General features: G+C 37.0%; 1 protein-coding gene across 5 annotated transcripts in view; it reads left to right on the forward strand.

Moving 5' to 3' along the window:
* Positions 1-22,531, forward strand: part of MSH3 (mutS homolog 3) — a 195,721-nt gene that overhangs the window by 85,905 nt on the left and 87,285 nt on the right. For all 5 annotated transcript variants that reach the window (XR_006716774.1, XR_006716773.1, XM_045496991.1 and 2 more), the window contains exons 13-14: positions 8,174-8,306; positions 22,020-22,207. Coding sequence is in view for 3 of the 5 variants with exons in the window: in XM_045496991.1 (XP_045352947.1) it covers positions 8,174-8,306; positions 22,020-22,207 (321 nt within the window). In the remaining 2 variants the exon portion in view is untranslated. The remainder of the gene's footprint in view (positions 1-8,173; positions 8,307-22,019; positions 22,208-22,531) is intronic.

The following is a 22,531-nucleotide window of genomic DNA, read 5'->3' on the forward strand; positions in this document are numbered from 1 at the left end:
ATCACATAAACCATTGAAATTAGCAAAACTGAAAATTGTCGGTATTAGGAAATAGGTCTCTGACTATTGGCTACATTTTTGTGTAATTATCGAAAGCACTAAATACATTCTAGTGATAGTTAATTCTCTTGAATAATTAAATGACTTTTATTTTGGTAAACTCATATGTTTAGAGTATTAACGGTGTTTTTCTAATTCATGGCTGTGGCCTAAATGACAAAGTAATAAAATGTTATGTATTTCCTTCATTTACCATTTAATTTATATTAACAAAACTAAATGCCATTTTTTAAATGTTTATTCATTTTTATGAGTGATAGAGAGGGGGGGAAGTGGGAGAATGAGAGAGAGAGAGAGAGAGAGAGAGAGAGAGAGAGAGAAAGGACAGAGGATGTGAAGCAGGCTCTGCACTGACAGCAGAGAGCCTTATGCAGGACTTGAACCCATGAACTGTGAGATCGTGACCTGAGCCCAAGCCAGATGTTCAAGTGACTGAGGCACCCAGGTGCCCCAAATACCATTTTAAACTCTCTGGAACTTGTTGCACTGAACTGCATTATGAGGCCCAGTTTATTCTTTGTGATTTCCCATTTTCCATGACCTGCCAACACAGCATTCAGCTTTGGTGACTGTGAATTTCCTCAGCCCAGTGAGACACACAGTACTGCTCATAAATGGAAAGGAAGATTAGTAGGTGGTGCATAGCTGAGAGCTGAGATTGATTGGTGTTGACCCCTGCGTCTTTGCCTTTGCTCTGTGACTGTATGAGCAGAAAGTGCTGCTACCAAGAAAAAAGTGATCCCACATGCCTCTTATCTAAATGTCTGCCCTGACTTAGTGCATATAGAGGAACTAGTGTCTCTTGGGATGCTTATCTTGGGAGCCTGTAGCTGGTCTCTGCTTTGTTGTGTAGTAATAGGCCTCCATGGAAGTCTAAACTGGTTCATGTGACCAGCAGTAAATGGAAGCTTTCATTTGTGCTGAGGAAGAGACGTACAGGAGAGAAGGAGGAGGAAGAATTGGAGATCTTTTCCTTCTTGGCTCTTCCAGCTTTATTTTTCTCTCTTTGTGCCTTTACTAGGAGGGATTTTCAGAGTATATCCCCTCAAAATGTTGTGGGAGGACTTCATTTCCTGTGGCTGTAATGTCATAAACATTGCAGAGCTTTTTAAATAATAATAATAATAACAACAACAACAACAATAATAATAATGGGAAAACCTAAGGGAAGAGATTGAAGAAGGAGCTAGAAATGGAAGTGAGTTGACTTTGCTGATGCCATTGTCCCCTAGCCTCTGCAGGTGTTGGTAATCAAAAGGATTGGGTTTTTAAGAGCCTTGCGGGAAACTGCAGGGAAGGCCTTGTGTCAGTCTTAAGTTAGGGAGGCCAGAGTAATGTGAGACCCTCAAAGGATCATAATCTCACTGAAGAGAGGGGACAAAGAAATGTTTGTCTTGGCCTAGTCTTTACAAAGGGAAAATTTTCCAAGAATTCTTAACCCAGGTCCACTCTCACTCAGGTTTGCTATTCCAATTTGTACTATCTGTGTGGTCTGGCAATTCCCAACTTGTGAAAGTTGTTTTAAATGGTCCCATGCTGGGGCTCCTGAGTGGCTCAGTCTGTTGAGCATCCAACTCTTGATTTCAGCTCAGGTCATGATCCCAACATCATGGGATCAAGCCCCACATTGGTCTTCACATTGAGCATAGAGCCCACTTAAGATTCTCTCTCTCCCTCTCTCTGTCTCTCTCTCCCTCTGCCTCTCTTCCTGCTGTCTCTCTCTCTCTAAAGACAAAAGAAAAAAAAATGATCCCACACCTCAGGGTTCCTAGCAGAAGCAAATGCAAAGCTTCCCCGAAGGGATACACTCTCAGTCCTGGCTTCCTAGGAATCCCAAAAAGAAAGCTCTACGATAAGCTCAGAAGCCACAATTACAACAGTCACGGGGAAACAAGTAACCATGGCTGTGAGCAGAAATTATAAACAGCAGAACTAGAATCCAAGGTATTCAGATAATGAGATTATGAAAGATAAATATCAAACTACCAAGTTGAAAGAAATACAAAAGAAAATGAAAAATATGAGCACAGAACAAAAATGCCATCAAAGGAGAGTAGGTTGTTTTTTAAGAAGAACCACATACAACTTTTAGAAACAGCAGATGGGTTAAACAGGAATAGATGCATTTTAGTTAAAATGCAGGGTAGTATCTGAAAAACTTACCTGGCATGTAGCACAGAGAGACAGTATGATAAAATGTACAAGAGATTGAAAGAGAATTAGGTTGTCTAACATAATCCTCATTAGCTTTCCAGAGGAAAATTGGAATAGGGAGAGAGACATTATGCAAAGAGATTGTCCTTTGACAATTCTTTATTAGGATGAGAATTTCTTATATTTCATGCAAGATATAGATGCTTAGGTTTTGAAAGCACATGGACCCAAAGTGCATTTGAGAACACAAAAAACCCACATTTCAATAGGTCACACTGAAACTATGACACTGAAATCAAATGTGAAAATATTAGAGCAGAGAGCAAAGAAAGATCACTTGTAATGCCGTAAAAATTATATAACTGATTTGATTTCTAATTTCTGTGCTTCATTTGCTTTCTTTCAGTGATTTCTTTTGGATTTGTTGAGTTTTTTGTTTTTGTTTTTGTTTTTTTTTCATTTATTACCACCCATTCCCTGCCCAAAGCTCTGTGGTTTGTATTGCCTTTTCCTGTTGTCTCTTGTTTCTGTTGATTCTTACTCATCTAGTTGCTTTTTATACTTGATTATCTTTGTGCACTGGTTCTATTCTTTGAACATTTATTTTAAGAATAATGTGAAGGCTAGGATGAAGGTGGCTTTTCTTCTTGTTTGCTTCTGCCAGGTTCTTGGTGGCATGGCCAGTCTGGGACCATCTTAATTTGAGTTCAGTGTTTGATATGTTCTAGTCCATCCAAATGATGCTAACGGAGGCTGTGAGTTCATCTTTACTATGAGGCCAGTTCACTTTCTGGCAGAATCTTCTGGTATATCTCTTTAGTACAAAAGTGGCTTTGACTGCTGGATTACTTCTCTGGGTTCTTGTTTTTTTTTTAGATTTTGGTGTAGTTATTCCTTACCATTTTGTTAGTTCTTTGATACTTTTATGAACATGTTTTTTATGTTTCATGTGGCTTTTTAAATTGTCCTCATTAGAAGGATGGTCTGAAAGTACTGGTTCCCACCATTACCAAAAGCAAAAATCATACTATGCTCTTTTCAGAGACTCAAGTTTATGTCTTAAATTGGTAATGGAAGGTAGCTGTCAGAGAATTGTTCTGCTTAATATTCTGAAAAGAGTGAACTGTGGTCTGTTACTAAAATGATGCATCATTAGAACAGGAGTAATAGAAATCCTTAAAAGCTTGTTGGGTGATTTATAATTTGCAACAGGGTACATATTCACAATAGCACTTTAGAATGTAATTTCATAAGTAAAATAAAAACTTACTTTCGTGGTGTGTAAGGTTCTGAGCCTGATGTTTGTGGATGACTCATACTCCATCTCTTTACATGTTCCTTCTTCCCTCTCCTTCCCTGCCTTATCTATCACAGCTCCTGCTAGTTTGACCTCTTTAGTGTCTCTTAAAATATGTGCCTTTTCATCCCTCTATTCTCTACCCAAGTTCAGATCATCAAAATCACTCCCCTGGATTACTGAAACAGCCCTCCTGCCACCATCCTTATGTCCTTTCACACATTAACCGTTGGCTCTCATTGTTCTCAGGATAAAGTCAAAGCTCCTGTGTGGCCCGTGCCCCTCACATGACCATTCGCTACCTAGCTGCCTAGCTGCTGCTGTCACACTCTCACACTGTCACCCTCCATCTTCCTGTACATCTGCCTGTGCTCCTTCTACAATTGGCACTTTTGTAAGCACACAGTAATTGTTCATTAAGTGAAGGACTGAATGACGTGTGTGAAGCTAAGGAAATTCAAGTAATCATAAGCCCTCTTATGTTTCTGTTAGAAAGCTGTGTAGGTAGTTGGTTTAGCCATATTGCATGAGTACTATATTAATGTCTGAATTTACTTTATTAATTATATGTCATCTGTCTTTAGAGCAAACTTTTCAGTGAAAAGTCAAAGCAGAAACAAACAACAAAAAACTACCTCTCTTCAGTAGTCTGTATTTGAGCTTTCCGCCCCCATATAACCTTATGTTAGAATTATAGAGGCTTCTCCACAGATAGCAACCAGGAGGTAAAAACTTCATCACATGTCCTTACAGTGGCAACAGCTGTAGGTTACGTACTGTATTTCTGACTGATGACCACACACAACAGATAATAGCATCATTACCCAGTTCATCTTCAAATGTAAAGGACTCCAGTGACACTCACTTTTAGACCTTGGGTCTTTTGTGCTAAAGAAGAATCTTTGTCATCCCCAGGACCTCAAGTGTGTGGTTTTTTGTCACATGGAATGAAATGACTCAGGTGCCTTATTTTATTTTGTTTAGGATGTGTCATGCTGTGAGATCAACTGTAGACTACTATAGGGCATCTTGAAATAAGCATTTTTATCATCATAGTTGACAGTTACTACTTCCTGTTTTGTTGACTGTCACAATCACTGAATGTTTCTTGTTGATTGCACCAAAATAATTTTTCTCTCTTTTGGTGATCTCACATATCATTTTATTAGGGTTATGGAAAGTCTTGTTACTGCTCCTAATTAAAGAACAGTTCCAAGATATACAAACTCTTTAAAAAACTTGATTAGAAGTCAGTTTATTAATTTGCATTGTGATCTGCATATAGGAGCTAAAAGTAGCTCCCCCAGTGGTGAGAAATTTGTGGTAAACAGTGCCGCACACCCTGTCACCCTTTTCCTGCCTGTTCTAGACACCTGGAAATGTGTATGGCATTCTTTCTCAGTGTAGCCTAGTAACCAGTCTCAACACAGTAATTCAGGTCCCCACGACCAGTCAGATTTGGCCCTTGAGATCCCAGGGCTAGCTTTTCTTGTGTATTTCTTCCTTGTTCACTTTGCACAGAATATATATTTTTGCATGTTTGCGCCTTATGGCTCTACACACAGTTAATTTTCAAACTTACATTTTGGGTGCTGTTTCTTCCTCCTCCATTATGTTCTTTGTGGTACCTACCAAACAAATTGTCTAAGCAAATAAAGATCACTGTAATAACAGTGATGAGAACTAATGTGTATTGAGTGTTTACTATGTACCAGGCATTGTACTAAGTGCTTAACATGCATTATTTCATTGTAATCTTGTAAGAACTCTGAGTTAGAGACCACTATTCTTCCCATTTTAAAGATGGAGAAACTAGGGCAAGGCTAAATAACTGGTAAATGGCAGAGCCTCGATTTTCACCAAAGTCACCTGCCTTCTCAACCCCAGTTTTTAACCTCTGAGCTGTTACCTCCTTAACCAATGAAGGCTGGGTTAAAACCGGAATGATCATAGTAAATATGCTTTTGCCTGTGCTGTCATTGGGCTAAAATAAAAATCCAGTACCTTTGTATTTTTCCAGATTGCAAACCAACTTAGCACAACATTTTTTGTCTCTTTCTAAGAAATTTATAGTTTTATATCTATTTTTAAAAAAATCTTCTGGAAGATTTCATAAATATGACTTAGGTTTTTATTAACCTCTTTTGCTTTTATCTTTCCATATCTCCGACAACCTTTATAATTTTTGAGAGAGTAGCTATCTTTGTAGACTGTCTTATACGTTCACAGATGGTATTATTCTATCTGTCCTCATACCATCTGCAGCATCAACCTAGTCTATTCCAATTGGTGTTATCTTTCATTTATGCAGGAGTGAGTTATTAAAATAAAACTTTATATTTGTATAGCATTTTGGGTAAACGTTAGGGTAAAACATGGATTTATTTTATCACAACAATCTTATGCAAAGAAAATTTAATTTTTTATTTTTTTCACCTCTTCCTGAATTACTTTATATGTAGTCTTTGGAATTGAATTGACTTGAATTCAACAACTATTTATTGAACACATATTATGATCCCAGACCTGTGAGAATGAAGAAATGATCCCTGTTTTCACTGAGCTTACAGTCCAACAGAAAAGACAGAGAAGTAAATATAATTACATTTTCCACTATGGAAAGACTGTAGAGGGTCATGTGGAAAAGGATGGCAAAGGATTAAATTTGATCTAGTGAGCCCAGAAAGCCCTTTCAGAAGAAGGGTACGTAGGAGTTTGCCAAACCAAGTAGAGCTGGTAGGCAGTAGGGAAGAGGAAGAGAGTCTTCAAGGCAGAGTGAGCAGCAAATGAGGAGGCTCCGATGTCAGAGAACTTGGACGAAGATACTGGATCAAGTTCACTCTGACTGAGACTTACAGACAGAGGAGGAGTGGCAGTGGTCAAGGTGAGACTTGAGAGGTAAGGTAGGCAGGAGTACTGGTTACCACAAGGTAACCAGTTGTTTTGTGGGTCAGTGAAGGAATCTAGATTACTGGCAAGTCATTGATGAGCTGAAAGCAGAGGTTAAGACATGAACAGATTTGGGTTTTAGGAAGACTGCTCAGACTTCTCAGTATGGAGAATGGATTGGAAAAAGAGACAGAATTAGATAGATCTGGGGAGGAAAGTTAGGAGGCTCTTTTTGTAGTCTGTGTGAGACATGATTTTTACTTACACGAGGGTAATGGCAGTAGAGATGAAACAAATAGACTGATTTAAGGGACCACTCCACTGAGAATGGAGGAACCAGTCTATATGTTTACAAAGCTCTGGCGTGTTCTGTATCATGCTGGACCAAATGCCTGTTCTACATAGTAGAGCATGAGCCAGAGAAAAATGGAACAAAAATGAAACCAAGTTAGTATGCATTTTGTAAATAGGCATGACCTCACAGAGTAGTTTGAAGGGTAATAAAGAGAAAAGAAATTAATTAGCTGCCAAGTACCATACTCAATTTAACAGTCATCTGGGCAGGATCTGATGTAAGGCTTGCCCTTCACATCAGCATGTGTGATATCAACAGAATTTTGATAGACAAATACGTATTCAGTAGCTGATGTTTCCCTTTGCCCTTAAATGTCAGTTCCTTCTTTCATTTGCTTGCTTGCTCATTCTTTTATTCATTCAAAAAAACATTTACTGAGGGCCCACTGTCTATTAGATACGTTTTTTATCTCAGTCTTTAATACCACATTATGGCTATTGTAACTAGTATAGGCCTTTAGTGTTTATAGGTACTAGATGGGCCACATCTCATTTAGGACACAGTTAGTTAATCAGGTTTCCATTTTAAGTTGACAGTTATGCCATTTCCTCCCAAGCGGCCCACCTATCACTTAGGGTGCAGCCACTGGTGAAATCCTGCAACCCTGTCTGATATCATTTCTTCTGTATTTTCTGTTGCTGTTCTGAGTCTTTGCTCAGGTTCTGTATGCCTAATCCCATTTTGGTCAAACAGTCAATCATTTCAGCCACCACCACCAAGTCTTCTATCAAAGTAGTTGGCTGAGTGAGGGTTTTTTTTTGATGGAGGTGATCAGTCGTTACAGTCAGAATAAACTCACTTGCCCATTGTAGACTATTACATTAGTCAAGGGAAAACAAGCGGTTGTAAGAAATGAATCCTCAATCTCGGTGGTTTAAATACTATAAAAATTTATTTCTTGCTAATGTGAAGTCCAGCTGGTGGCAAATGTGGGAGCAATGGGTTTTCTGCTACAGTGAAGGGACCCAGGCTGAGAGAGTCTTCAGATGGCTCACAAGATTGTTCTGGTCCCAGCCTTCAGCTGGGAAAGAGCAAATGTGAAAGATCACACAGGAGGTTTTTATGAGCCAGAGCTAGCCTTGGCTTAATCCTTCCTGCTTGCAGTTTATTGTCTACAACTTGAGTACTTGGCCATACCTAATTGCAGAGGGAAACTGGGAAATGTCTGTGTGTTTGCCCCGGAGGAATGGAAAACCTAATGAGCCAGGTTCTGCTCCACAGAGCTAATGTCTTTCCTTTTGTGATACTTGCTCTTTTATTCAAATGAAAGGGGCAGAGAAGGGCCAGAGGTGTGGAGGAGGAGTCTCTTTTGTGTTTTCTAAGTAGCTGTTGTCTCAGTGCTTGGACATGAGAGTGGGAAATATATCTGTTCTGAATTCCTAATATAACTTATAATTGTTATTACTCTGTTCTCACAGGGAGATAAATGCTCGACTAGATGCTGTATCAGAAGTACTCCATTCAGAATCCAGTGTGTTTGGTCAGATAGAAAATCATCTACGTAAATTGCCTGATATAGAGAGAGGACTCTGTAGCATTTATCACAAAAAAGTAAGTGTGATAGAAAGCAGTTCTATTAAAACTGGCAGTGTTCTTCAGCATGAGGATCCCAGATATTAAAATATCTCAGAGTTTTATTTTTGTTATTATTTTGTGAAATCTTAGAGGTAATGACAGAATTCTTAAGAGAATTAAATTATACAAGTTGAAGGTATTCCAGTTTTTGCATTGTAGAAAATAAAGTTTGCCCATTTCTGTTAACTACAACAACAGACAGAAGCCTTTCTGGTATAATACAGGATGTTCTTATGTTGCATCCTAAAAATGTGGACCATCATCACAATAGGAAATGTCTTAGACTAGTCAGTTTTAAAAAGAGATGCCTTATTTCTTTTGACCCCAGAACAACTTCTTATTTAACTTTTCCGAAGGAAAGATCTGCTATTATGTTTGTGGTGGTATCGCTATACAAATAAGTTTGGGTATGGAAGGTAAGCAAAAAGCATTATTGTGACTTTCATCACTCAAGCTTTACAGTTTGTTATAACAATCAATAACAAAAGAGGTTTTCCCCATGAGGCTAGCAGGAGGTTTTTTAACAGAAACCTTGCAAGCCAGAAGGGAGTGGCACGATATATTAAAAGCGCTGAATGGGAAAAATCTGCAGCCAAGAATTTTCTATCCAGCATGGCTATCATTCAGAATACAAGAAGAGATAGAGTTTCCCCATCCAAACAAAAACTAAAGGAGTTCATGACCACTCAGCCAACTCTGTAGGAGATATTAAAGGGACTTTGAGTAGAAAGGAGAGACCAAAAGTGAAGTCTAAAGGTAGGAAACCCAAAAACAATAAAAATGAATATTTCAGTAAAAATCAGTCAGGGAACTCACCCACAAAAAGGATATAAAATATAATAACATATACCTAAAATGTGGGGAGGAGAGAAAAACAGTTTCAAACTTGAATGACTGTCAACTTAATATATACTGCTACATGCAGATTACAGAGTAATCATATATGAAAAACCACTAATAAACTTGTAAAGAATAAAGAAAAAAATCTAAATATATCACTGAAGAAAATCAGCAAAATGAAAGAGAAAGACAAGAAAGGATCAGAGAAAGTCTTCAGAAACTACCACAAAATAAGTAATAAAATGGCAATAAATACATATCTATCAATAGTTACTTTAAATGTAAATGGACTAAACGCTCTAATCAAAAGACATAGGGTGACAGAAAGAATAACAAAACAAAACCCATCTATATGCTGCCCACTAGAGACTCATTTTAAACCTAATGACACCTGCTGATTGAAAGTGAGGGGATGGAGAAACATCGACCATGCAAATGGATGTCAGAAGAAAGCCAGAGTAGCAATACTTACATCGGACAAACTAGACTTTTAGGCAAAGACTGTATAGCAAGAAGGGCACTATATAATAATAAGGGTGACAATCCAGCAAGATGAAAAAAACAATTGTAAATATTTATGTACTCAAATACATAAACAGTTAATAACAAACATAAAGGAACTAATCAATAATAATACACAGGACACCATCAAAACCCTAGAGGAGAAAGCAGGAAAAAACCTCTTTGACCTCAGCCACAGCAATTTCTTACTCGACACATCTCCAAAGGCAAGGGGATTAAAAAGCAAAAATTAACTAATGGGACCTCATCAAGATAAAAAGCTTCTGCACTGCCAAGGAAACAATCAACAAAACTAAAAGGCAATTGACGGAATGGGAAAGATATTTGCAAATGACGTAAAGGGTAAAGGGCTAGTATCTAAAATCTATAAAGAACTCACCTAACTCCACACCTGAAAAACAAATAATCCAGTGAAGAAATGGGCAGAAGACATGAATAGACACTTTTCCAAAGAAGACGTCCAGATGGCCAACAGACACATGAAAAGATGCTCAACGTCACTCCTCATCAGGGAAATACAAATCAAAACCACACTGAGATACCACCTCATGCCAGTCAGAGTGGCTAAAATGAACAAATCAGGAGACTATAGATGCTGGAGAGGATGTGGAGAGACGGGAACCCTCTTACACTGTTGGTGGGAATGCAAACTGGTGCAACCGCTCTGGAAAACAGCGTGGAGGTTCCTCAAAAAATTAAAAATAGACCTACCCTATGACCCAGCAGTAGCACTGCTAGGAATTTAGCCAAGGGATACAGGAGTGCTGATGCATAGGGGCACTTGTATCCTAATGTTTATAGCAGCACTTTCAACAATAGCCAAATGATGGAAAGAGCCTAAATGTCCATCTACTGACGAATGGATAAAGAAGATGTGGTTTATATATACAATGGAATACTACTTGGCAATGAGAAAGAATGAAATCTGGCCATTTGCACCAAGGTGGATGGAACTGGAGGGTATGCTAAGTGAAATAAGGCAGAGAAAGACAGATACCATATATTTTCACTCATATGTGGATCTTGAGAAACTTAGCAGAAGACCATGAGGGAGGGGAAGGGGGAAAAATTACAGAGAGGGAGGGAGGCAAACCATGAGAGACTCTTAAAGACTGAGAATAAACTGAGGGTTGATGGGGAGGTGGGGGAGAGGGGAAAGTGGGTGATGGGCATGGAGGAAGGCATTTGTTGGGATGAGCACTGTGTCTTGTATAATTTATTTGACAATAAATTATATTAAAAAATAAAATAAAATAAAATAATAGTACAATACCAGTAGGGGACTTTAACACCCCACTTACATCAATGGACAGATCATCTAAACAGAAACCCAGCAACGGCTTTGAATGTTACACTGGAACAGATGGAGTTAATAGCACACTACAGATTCTTTTCAAGTGTGTACAGAACATTCTCCAGAATAGATCACATACTAGCCCGTAAAACAAACCTCAACAGATTCTAGAAGATCCAAGCCCTCAGCAAAGTAGTATTAGAGGCCACATACCTCAACATAATAGAGGGCAGATATGAAAAACCTACAGCTAACATCATCCTTTTTTTTTTAATGTTTATTTATTTTGAGAGGAAGAGAGTGTGTGAGCAGGGGAGGGGCAGAGAGAGGGAGGGAGAAAATCCCAAGCAGGCTCTGCACTGACAGCATGGGGCCTGATGCAGGGCTTGATCTCACAAACTGTAAGATCATGACCTGAGCCAAAATCAGGAGTCAGATGCTTAAACCACTGAGCCATCCAGGCGCCATTAACATCATCCTAACTGGTGAAAAACTAACTTGTTTTGAGTAAGACAAGGATGTCCACTTTCATCGCTTTTTTTCTTTTTCTTTTTTTTTAAAGTTTTCATTTATCTTTGAGACAGAGACAGAGCATGAGCAGGGGAGGTGCAGAGAGAGGGGGAGACACAGAATCCAAAGCAGGCTCCAGGCTCTGAGCTGTCAGCACAGAGCCCGATGCGGGGCTCGAACTCACGGAGTGTGAGATTATGACCTGAGCTGAAGTCGGACGCTCAACCGACAGCCACCCAGGCGCCCCTCATCACTTTTTTTCAACATAGTTCTGGAAGTCCTAGACACAGCATTCAGACGACAAAAAGAAATGAAAGACATCCAAAGGGGTAAGGAAGAAGTGTAACTTTCACTATTTTCAGATGGCATGACACTCTGTGTAGAAAACCCTAAACTCAACCAAAAAACTGCTAGAACTGATAAATTCAGTAAAGTCTCAGGATACAAAATCAGAGTACAGAAATCTGTTGCATTTGTATACACCAATAATGAAGCAACAGAAAGAGAAATTAGGAAAACAGTCCCATTTACAGTAGCACCAAAAATAATAAGATACATAGTAATAAATGTAACCTGTACTCCGAAACTATAAAGCTCTGATGAAATGTCCATTGACCAATGAACGGATAAAGATATGGTGTGTATATATACATTTATATATACACATTTATATATACACACATATACACAATGGAATATTACTCAGCCATAAAAGGAATGTGAAATCCTGACATTTGCAATGACGTGGATGGAGGTAGAGAGTATTATGCTAAGTGAAATAAGTCAGAGAAAGACAAATACTTTGTGATTTCACTCATATGTGAAATTTAAGAAACAAATGAGCATAGGGATAAAAAGAGAGATACTCAGTAAACGAAGAAACAGACTCGTAAATATAGAGAACAAACTGATGGTCACCAGAGGGGAGGTGGGGGTTGGGTGGGTGGGTGAAACAGATGATGGAGATTAAGGAGTACACTTAATTGTATTGTGTGTCTAAGTGTTGAGTCACTGAATTGTGTACTTGAAGTACACTGGTAGTACACTGTATATTGACTAGCTGGAGTTTAAATAAAAACTTAAAAAAAAAAAAGATGAGCTATAGGAATATTACACAATGGAATATTACTCAGCCGTAAAAAAAGTATGAGATCTTGTCATTTGCAACAGCATCGGTGGACCTAGAGGATTTTATGCTATGTGAAATAAGTCAGACTGAGAAAAATAAAATGAATAAACAAAAAAGCATAATCAGACATGTAAATACAGAGAACAAACTGATGGTTGCCAGAAGGAAGGAGGTGGAGAGATGGGCAAAATGGATAAAGGGGAGTGGGAGGTACATGCTTTCTGTTACTGAATGAATAAATTATGAGAATAAAAGGCGCTGTACAGGGAATATAGTCAATGATATTGTAATGACATTGTAAGGTCACTTGTGGGAGCATACTTTTGTTGTGGGAGCAAAAAAAACACTGATGAAATTGAAGATGACACAAAAGAAATGGAAAGACATTCCGTGCTCCAATATTTGGAAGAACAAATATTACTGATACTGCCCAAAGCAATCTACTGCTTTAATGCAATCCCTATCAAAATACCAACAACTTTTTTCACAAAACTAGAACAAGTAATCCTAAAATTTGTATGGGATCTCAAAAGACACCAAATAGCTAAAGCAGCCTTGAAAAAGAAAAAGCTTGAGGCATCACATTTCCAGACTTCAAGTTATATTACAAAGGGGTAGTGATTAAAGCAGTGTGGTACTGGCACAAAAATAGACATGTAGATCAATAGAATAGAATAGAAAATCCAGAAGTAACCCATAATTTGGTCAATTAATGTTTGACACAACAGGAAAGAATATCCAATGGGAAAAAGACAATCTCTTCAACAAATGGTGTTGGTTAAACTGGACACTGATGTGCAAAAGAATGAATTTGTACCACTTTCTTACACCATACACGAAAATAAATTCAAAATTGATTAGAGACCTAAATGTGAGACCTGAAACCATAAAAATCCTAGCTACACAGGCAATAACTTCTCTGACATCGGCTGTAGCAGCTTCTTTCTAAATATGTCTCCTAAGGCCAGGGAGATCAAAGCAAAAATAAACAATTGGGACCATATCAAAATAAAAAGCTTCTGTACGGTGAAGGAAACAATCAACAAAAGTAAAAGGCAGCCAACAGAATGGGAGAAGATATTTGCAAATGACATACTGATAAAGGGTTAGTATCCAAAATATGTAAAGAACTTATACAGCTCAACACCCAAAAAACAAATAATCCAATTCAAAAATGGGCAAAAGACATGAACAGACATTTCTCCAAAGAAGACATCCAGATGGCCAACAGACAAATAGACAAGTGATGGTCATTATCACTTATCACAACTGAAAACTACAGTAAGATATCACCACACACCTGTCAGAATGGATAAAATCAACAACATAAGAAACAAAAGGTGTTGGTGAGGATGTGGAGAAAAAGAAACCCTCTTGCATTGTTGGTAGCAATGCAAACTACTATAGCTAGTGTGGGAAAACAGTATGGAGGTTCCTCAAAAAGTTAAAAATAGAATTACCTTATAATCCAGCAATCACACTACTGGGTATTTACCCAAAGAGTACAAGAACAGTAATTCAAAGGGATACATGCACCCTTACATTTATAGCAGCATTATTTATAATAGTCCAGATATGGAAGCAGCCCAACTGTCTGTCAATTGATGAATGGATAAAGAGACTGTGGTATAGAGGCTCCTAGGTGGCTCAGTCGGTTAAATGTCCTACTCTTGATTGCAGTTCAGGTCATGATCTTGAGGTTCAAGAGATAAGACCCACGTCAGGCTAGCCTGCTTGGAAGTCCATCTCTGCCCCTCCCCCCTCAAAATAAATAAACATTAAAAATAAAGATGTGAGATATATATATATATATATATATATATATATATATACACACACACATATACATATATATATACACATATACATATATATATACACATATACATATATATATGCACATATACATATATATGTACACATATACATATATAGTGGAATATTATTCAGTCGTAAAAAAGGAATGAAATCTTGCCATTTTGCAATGACATGGATAGAGGTAAAGATTATAATGTAAGTGAAATAAGTGAGAAAGACAAATACCATACGATTTCACTCATGTGAAATTTAAGAAACAAAACAAACAAGAAGAGGGAAAAAATAGTTGAGAGAGACAAATAAAGAAACAGACTCTTAACTATAGAGAACAAACTGATGGTTACCAGATGGAAGGTGGGTAGGGGGATGGGTTAAATAAGTGATGGGGTTTAAGGAGTGCACTTGTCATCATGAACACCATGTGATGTATTGTTGAATCATTATATTGTACACCTGAAACTAATAGTCTTTTAAATATACTGGCATTAGGGGCGCCTGGGTGGCGCAGTCGGTTAAGCGTCCGACTTCAACCAGGTCACGATCTCGCGGTCCGTGAGTTCGAGCCCCGCGTCAGGCTCTGGGCTGATGGCTCAGAGCCTGGAGCCTGTTTCCGATTCTGTGTCTCCCTCTCTCTCTGCCCCTCCCCCGTTCATGCTCTGTCTCTCTCTGTCCCAAAAATAAAAAATAAAAACGTTGAAAATTCTAAAATCTAAATATACTGGCATTAAAACAAAAAATTAATGATAAATAAATGAGAAATTTTCCACACTTAGGGAAATCATTTACCTTCAAAATATGTCTAAAAATAGTTATATTTATAATTGCTAATAAACTTTCTGTAGTGTTTTACCTTTTGTTAAATTCATTCACATACATTAGACCCTTTGTCCCTTGTAAAAACTTTATGAAATTGATGAGGGGATACTGTGTTTTTTACCTTCTTACTAATGGGAGGCTATATATACTGCTATCTTTACGTAATGCTACCACAGCTTGCATTACCTTGTATAAATGATGATTCTGAGAAGAGAGTTAGTAGCCTGTTAGTAAATGACAGCTAGTATTTAAACCAGGGTCCTTGACTGGGTTTTTAGTGGGTACACTTTCAGACATTACCATTTTTGATGTAGTAATTACTACCATTGCATTTTTTTTTTTGGTTATCCCTACATAAGCCATCTTTATTTTCCGCCCCGATGTAAATCCTTGCCAATGTAATAATTTTTGGTAGGATAATTTTTATGTGCCCACATTTTAGTTGTGACCAATTTTTCATTAGTCTTTACTTTTTTTAGTCCTTTCCCCCACAAAGTTTTACTGGAACGATAAGTGCCGCTTCTCAGAATACTTGCAGTGCCCAAGAGGACTTATGTAACTGTTCCATATGCTTCAGCTAAATTTGAAAACAAAGAACAAACCAGAATTGGGAAATACTAATCCCCAGGAAAAAATGCCCGAGTTGGTTATGGGGTCAGTAGAGTCTGTTGTACCATTACTTGGTACCCTTGTGTTGTGGTTTTGCTGGCAGTGGCAGAGGTTGTCCTGATACATTACTCCCCCGTTATCCGCCGTCAACAGCAGGCCAGAAGCAGATCATCCTTCTGACGTTTCGTCAGTTGTATAGCCTAGCACTATGTCACAGTGCTTCATTTTATCACGTGGGCATTATATCATCTCACACCATGACAAGAAAGGTGAGTGGAGTCCGATGTATTTTGACAGAGAGACCATATTCATATAACTTTTATTACAGTATATTAAAAATGTCTTATTTTATTATGCATCTCTTACTGTGCCTAATTTATCAATTAAACTTTATCATAGGTATGTACATAGGAAAGACAGTACATATGAGATTAGGTACTTACTATCTGTGATTTCAGATACCAGTGGGGATCTTGGAACATATCTCTTGTAGATAAGGGGGGAACTACTATAGTTGAAAATTTTATGGTTGACATTTTGAGGTTAGAGTGGATGTCAAACCATTTGTTATGTTGTATCATTGGTCCAGTGCCTGACAATCAGAGCATATTACTACCCTTCATCAAGCAACAGATCTCCAAGCACCTTGCCTTCACTGCTTGAAAGGATTCACTGACAGTTGTTAAAGATTTTTGTTTTTCTCGAGAAAAAATAGGAACAAAGCTGAGAAAATTGTTAATTGCTAATTAAAAGAGCTGAGTCAAGGGGCGCCTGGGTGTCTCCATCTATTGAGTGTCTGACTCTTGATTTTGGCTAAGCTCATGATCTCAAGTTTGAGTCCCACATGCAGCAGGCTCTGCACTGACAGTGGGGAGACTGCTTGGGGTTATACTGACCACTGCACTGCACTGCTCTGCACTGACAGTGGGGAGACTGCTTCCTCTCTTTAAACTTTGATGTTTGCATTTCATGAGGTTTGTGTATTTACAAAAGTTTAAAAAACTCTGATAAAAGTCAGAGTCTAATTCTGTTTTTAAATTGAGATATAATTAACATAGCATTGTATTACTTTCAGGTTTATCACATTATAAATGGCTTGATATGTGTATATATTGAGAAGTGATCACCACAATAATTCTAACTAACATCCATCACCACTTGTAGTTACAAAGTTGTCTTCTTCTTATGATAACTTTTAAGATCTACTCTCTTGGCCACTTTCAAACATACAATACAGTATTATTAACTATAGTTACCGTGTTATACATCTCCAGGACTTAATTTATTTTATAATTGGAAGTTTGTACCTTTTGATCATCTCCACTCATTTCATCCACCTGCCTTCCATGCCCCACCTCTGGCAACCACAGATCTATTTTTTGTATCTATGGATTTGCCTTTTTAAAAAATTTCACATAAAATTATATGGTATCGAATCAAATTCATTTTAAAAGTAACCAAGAATGACTTTTGTTTTAGAGTTTCAAACTAGACTTTAGTGAAGGAACTTATGACTCACTCAGAGGTTGTTCGTTGTTGCTGTTTTAATGTTTGCACAAGAGCGTGCCCAAAGATTGATTTGAAAAGTGAGAATTAGAAATGACTTGGTAACAGACCAACTTTAGTAAGCCTAAATGCTTCAAACCAATTTTTTATAGATTAGTTAGCTGGCTCTTGGAACACACCATCAAACACATGTCTGTTCTTTATCATTAGATTACTCTAAATAAACTTCTGCTGTATGCACCAAATGGTGAGTGATATCCTGGGTACAGACTGTGCCAATTATGTAAAATTCATAAAATGGTTAGGAACACTGTTTGGATGTTGTGGAAGTGGTGAGCCTAGGCCATATGGCTGTGTGGAAAGTGCCATGGAATAGTCACAAATAGGTATTTTCATATTGATATTAGGGGATATCAAGTGGGCCGGCCCTGAAACAAAATAAACATTTCTTTTGATAGTAAAATTTCAAATCCAAATCTTAGATAATGGTGCTAGTCTTAGAAACCCATATTAACTGTGCTTAAGACCTGTTTTGTAAGAAAATGATACATAACTGCTAAGGTTGGTGAATACATTTAAAGGATTATAGCACTTAGTAAATGTTAGAGGAGAGTGTTTCCAGAATTTTGTAGGCGAGAATGGTTTCTTGGCCAGACTGGTATAAGCCTACAGCCACCTTTCAGTATGGAACTTAGGCTGGAGTTCTTACAGTCTCATGATGACCTGTTTCCACACTTATGATGTGTTCTAAAGCTCTTCCACAGGGAAATTTGCTGCTGGAAATGGGATTGAACATGAGTGACTCCAGGAGCAACTACTTCACTCTTATCCTCAGCTTTCTGGCAGTTCTACTGAGGTGTTTTGTTTAAGAACCTGGAGAACTGGGGCACCTGGGTGGCTCAGTCAGTTAAGCATCGGACTTTGGCCCCAGGTCATGATCTTGTGGTTTGTGAGTTTGAGCCCTGGGTCTGGCCCTGTGCTAACAGCTCAGAGCCTGGAGCCTGCTTTGTATTCTATGTCTCCCTCTCTCTTTGCCCCTCCCCTGCTCGCATTCTGTCTGTATTTCTTTCTTAAAAATAAACATTAAAAAAAATAATAAAAAAGAAACTGGAGAACAACCAGCCTTGGGCACTTAAAACTTGATTGCCAAGTACTTTTGGTTGTCAATTTGCTTCTGTTGCCGATTTACACTTTATATCTAAGGGTGAAAAATCAATCCCTTCTAGTCTCTCAAATTACAAAAGTTACAAGAGATTATTATTCAAAAATTGTATTGAAAATGTTTACTTTTAGTTCTTCACTTTTGTTAGAATGTATCTATTTAATAATTAACTATAATAGTATTGGCCAGAATACGTCTAGGCTCCACATTACAAGAATCCAGCTTCCTATGTGTATCTTTCCCATCATACAGTGGCCTATCTGAGGAAGAGATGCTTTATGATACACTTTGGATTCAGTTGTTATTCACTTGGGCCTAACTTCTTATTTTTTTGCATAATTTGCCTCATTCCTTTTAGTTTAAAATTCTTTCCAAATATGTTGTGTGCATTAATTCATTTTATGCATATTACCTATTATGTATACTTATAATTAACCCTAAATCATCCTCTCATCTCAAGATACTTATTTCCATCACATATTTTATTTCATTTTCTTAAACTTTCTGACCTGATTCACCCTAGACTAGTTGCCCTGTATACTAGTTGTATAGCTATAGTTCATTACCCTTGAATTGAATCTTCTGTTCAGTCTTTCTGTATTCCATGTCTTCCTCTTGGTTTATTGCTTTCTTCTGATGGAGTACATTCTCTAGAAGCATCCTGGAGAAAAGGTATTGGAAATACAGTTGACCCCTGAACAATGAGGGAATTAAGAGCATCAATCCCTGTACAGTTGAAAATCCATGTGTAACTTTTGACCCCCCCCAGCACTTAACTACTAATAGCCTACTTTTGATCTGAAGCTTTAATGACATTTGATTAACACTATGTTTTGTATATGTACATTATATACTGTATTATTACATTGAGGTAAGCTAGAGATGTGAAGAAAATCATAATGTTAAGAAAATTTCTTTTAAGAGAGAAAACACATTTACAGTACTATAGTATTTATCCAAAAGAATTTGTGTAGAAGTAGACCTATACGTTTCCAACCTGTGTTGTTCGAGTTAATAGTAAACGTTTTGAGATATTGATGTCTGGAAATGTCCTTTTTTTCTACTCACATTTGATTGGTAGTTTTACTGGGTATAAAATTCTAGGCTGTATATTACTTGGTGTGATTTTTTTTCTCCCCTTCTAAAAATTTTCTTTTTTTCCCAAGTGTTATAAAATTTCATGTTGATTTTCCATGATTTAGTTCTATTTTCAACCATTGTATTGAGCCCTTCAATCTGGCAACCAAGTTCTGGGAAATTGTTCTGAATTATTTTTTGGTTCTTTCTTTTTTGCAACTATTTTATTTGAATTGATTGAATTCCATTCTTGGAATGTTCCTTTAAGAAAAAAAAATAGTATCCTGTTCTTGTTTCATGTTTGCATTATTCTCTGATTAACTGAGTGTATTGGTTGTTTTTTTTTTTTAAGACATTTTCTTCTATTTATTTATGCTGTGTATATCTATGTAAGTAGAAGAAAATGAATGTCTTAAAAAATTTATTTGTTGATTTATTGTTTGGTTTTTTTCATTTCACATTAGAATTTTTTATCTGATGTCTGATCATTTTTAAAGAGTGGAGGGCTAAAATGCTGATAGGAAGTGCTCTGTAGTTGAATATGGTTTGCAAAATATGAGGTGAACTGTACAATATACTAGCTGATCCATTTATGGGGAGAACTCCTGCTTTAGTATCTTCTGAGTTTTCATCTTGCGCTCATGAGATTCTCCAGGGTCTTTTCTAGCCTTCTAAATGGCTAACAGTGTTCTGGGAGCTAGATGGGGACAACTGGGAATCTCAGCATTCAGTTTGCAACTGTTTTCTTAATCCCTTGCTTTTGGTGGTACTGTCATCTTTCCCTGTGCTTGAAGATGGCTCAAATATCCTATGTTTTCCCTTCTCGAGAGGACAAAACTAGTCTTTTGTCGGGTAGGAGAATGGTCGTTGCTCAGTGGTGTGGAGACGAATAGAGTATTGAGGGATAATTGCTTCTTAATTCATTTTCAAACAGTCATTTTCAACCCACCCCCGGCTTCCTCTTCCAAAGATAATTTGTGCCACCAGTTCCTCAGAATTTTAGGATTGTTGGTGTAACTTAAGTTAGGTCCTAGCTTACCTCACATCTACCTTAAGATCTAGTATCATGAGTCTTCTAAATCAGTGACCACTTGTCCATTTACTTTATAGCTTCTAAGTTGTTGTTGCTGGTGTCTTTTCTTCTAGTTATTTTTGAGGTTTTATGTCTTTTTAAACAACCTTTGACTGTGGTTTCAAGATAGAGTGAAATGAGACACACATGTTCATCTTATTCTCTTTATCAGGAGCTCCAAAAGTAAAAATTATTCATGTTCATGTTAAAAAATTGTCAGTGTGTACAGGAGTATAAGATAAAGTGTAAAAACTTTTCCTCTACTTTCCCCTGCATACACACTACCCAGGGGTAACTAAAGTAAGTTAACAAGTGTACCCTCCAGAAATTTTTTTGTTTATATTTTTATTTATATAGAATAATGCATGTAGTATAATCAAAAGTGAAATTTTACTGTATAAATACATATGTGGTATATAGTATAAACATATACAATGTTTGTTTAATATGTTGAAATTAGGGAGTTCCATATTGATGTGTACATTAATATGTACAGATGTCTTCATTTTTTAACTGTTTAACAGTATTGTATGAGTTTTTCCTAATAAAATCTCAATTGTTAGATACTTGTTTCTTATTCATCTTTTTAATATTATTACCAACAGTGCTACTATAAATATTCAGAGCCACATATCTTTTTCACTTCTTGTTATAGTTTTAGTTTAATTGTTAAAAGTGGAATTTAGTCAATCAATCCTCCTCAAAGAAGATATGCCTCTGCTAATGGTATATCAAAGTGTCTTTCTTTATATCCTGTGTGACTCATCTCTTATCAGCCTTTTAAATCTTTGGCATTATGCTATCTTGTCATTTTAATTTGCTTGTTCTAATTATATGTGAGGTTAATCAAGTGCTTATTGGACATTCCTTTTTTATGAGCTGCATATTCAGTTCATTTAGCCATTATTCTTTGGATTATTCCTTTTCCAGGTCGATTTGTAAGAGCTTATTATTCTAGGGATAGTTTTGCCCTTTATCATATATCTTGCAGATATTTCCCCAGGATTGTCCTTTATATTTTTGACATTGTTTAATGTATTTTTGCTATATGGTCAATATATTTTAAAATGAGAAAATATTGAGCAAATATTGGCTTTACTATCCCTGACCCACATTGTTTCCTTGAGAGCTTTAAAATGTTATAAAGTATTTAAACTATTGATTTAACATTTGGAAGGTATCAGCAGTATTTTATTTCAATTAACTAGTTTATAGAGTAAATTAAAATTTTCTTATAGTCTAACTTTAAAAAGACTATTAATTAAAAGACCACTAATTAAACGTCATGTTCATATATCTTGTATTATTTAGCTAAAAAATATTTCTATTTTCAGTGTTCTACACAAGAGTTCTTCTTGATTGTCAAAACCCTGTATCACCTGAAGTCAGAATTTCAAGCATTAATACCTGCTGTTAATTCCCACGTTCGGTCAGACTTGCTCCAGACATTTATTTTAGAAATTCCTGAACTCCTCAGTCCAGTGGAGCGTTTCTTAAAGCTACTTAATGAACAAGCTGCCAAGTAAGTAGTAGATTCGTAGATTATTGTCACTGCTGAAAATAAAGAACTCATGTATTTGCCCTTTGGTGAATGGATTCCTAAGCTTCCCTACCAGTAATGGTAGGAATTGCCTGTGAAATTAGAAATGTGATTGGATGCTAAAGGCTGTCAATTACAGCTGGAAGTAACCCTCTGCCATCTAAAACTTAGTTCATTATTTAGGACAATACAGTACTTCTCTAGGTATTGGATGATGAAAAGATAAAGTCCAGGCAGAGCAACTGGTAGCATTTATTAATTTAAAATTGGGTGGCAGATGGCGTCTTACACTCATTTGCTAGATAT

The sequence above is a fragment of the Leopardus geoffroyi genome, chromosome A1 (assembly GCF_018350155.1).
Source record: "Leopardus geoffroyi isolate Oge1 chromosome A1, O.geoffroyi_Oge1_pat1.0, whole genome shotgun sequence".
Classification (NCBI taxonomy): Eukaryota; Metazoa; Chordata; class Mammalia; order Carnivora; family Felidae; genus Leopardus; species Leopardus geoffroyi.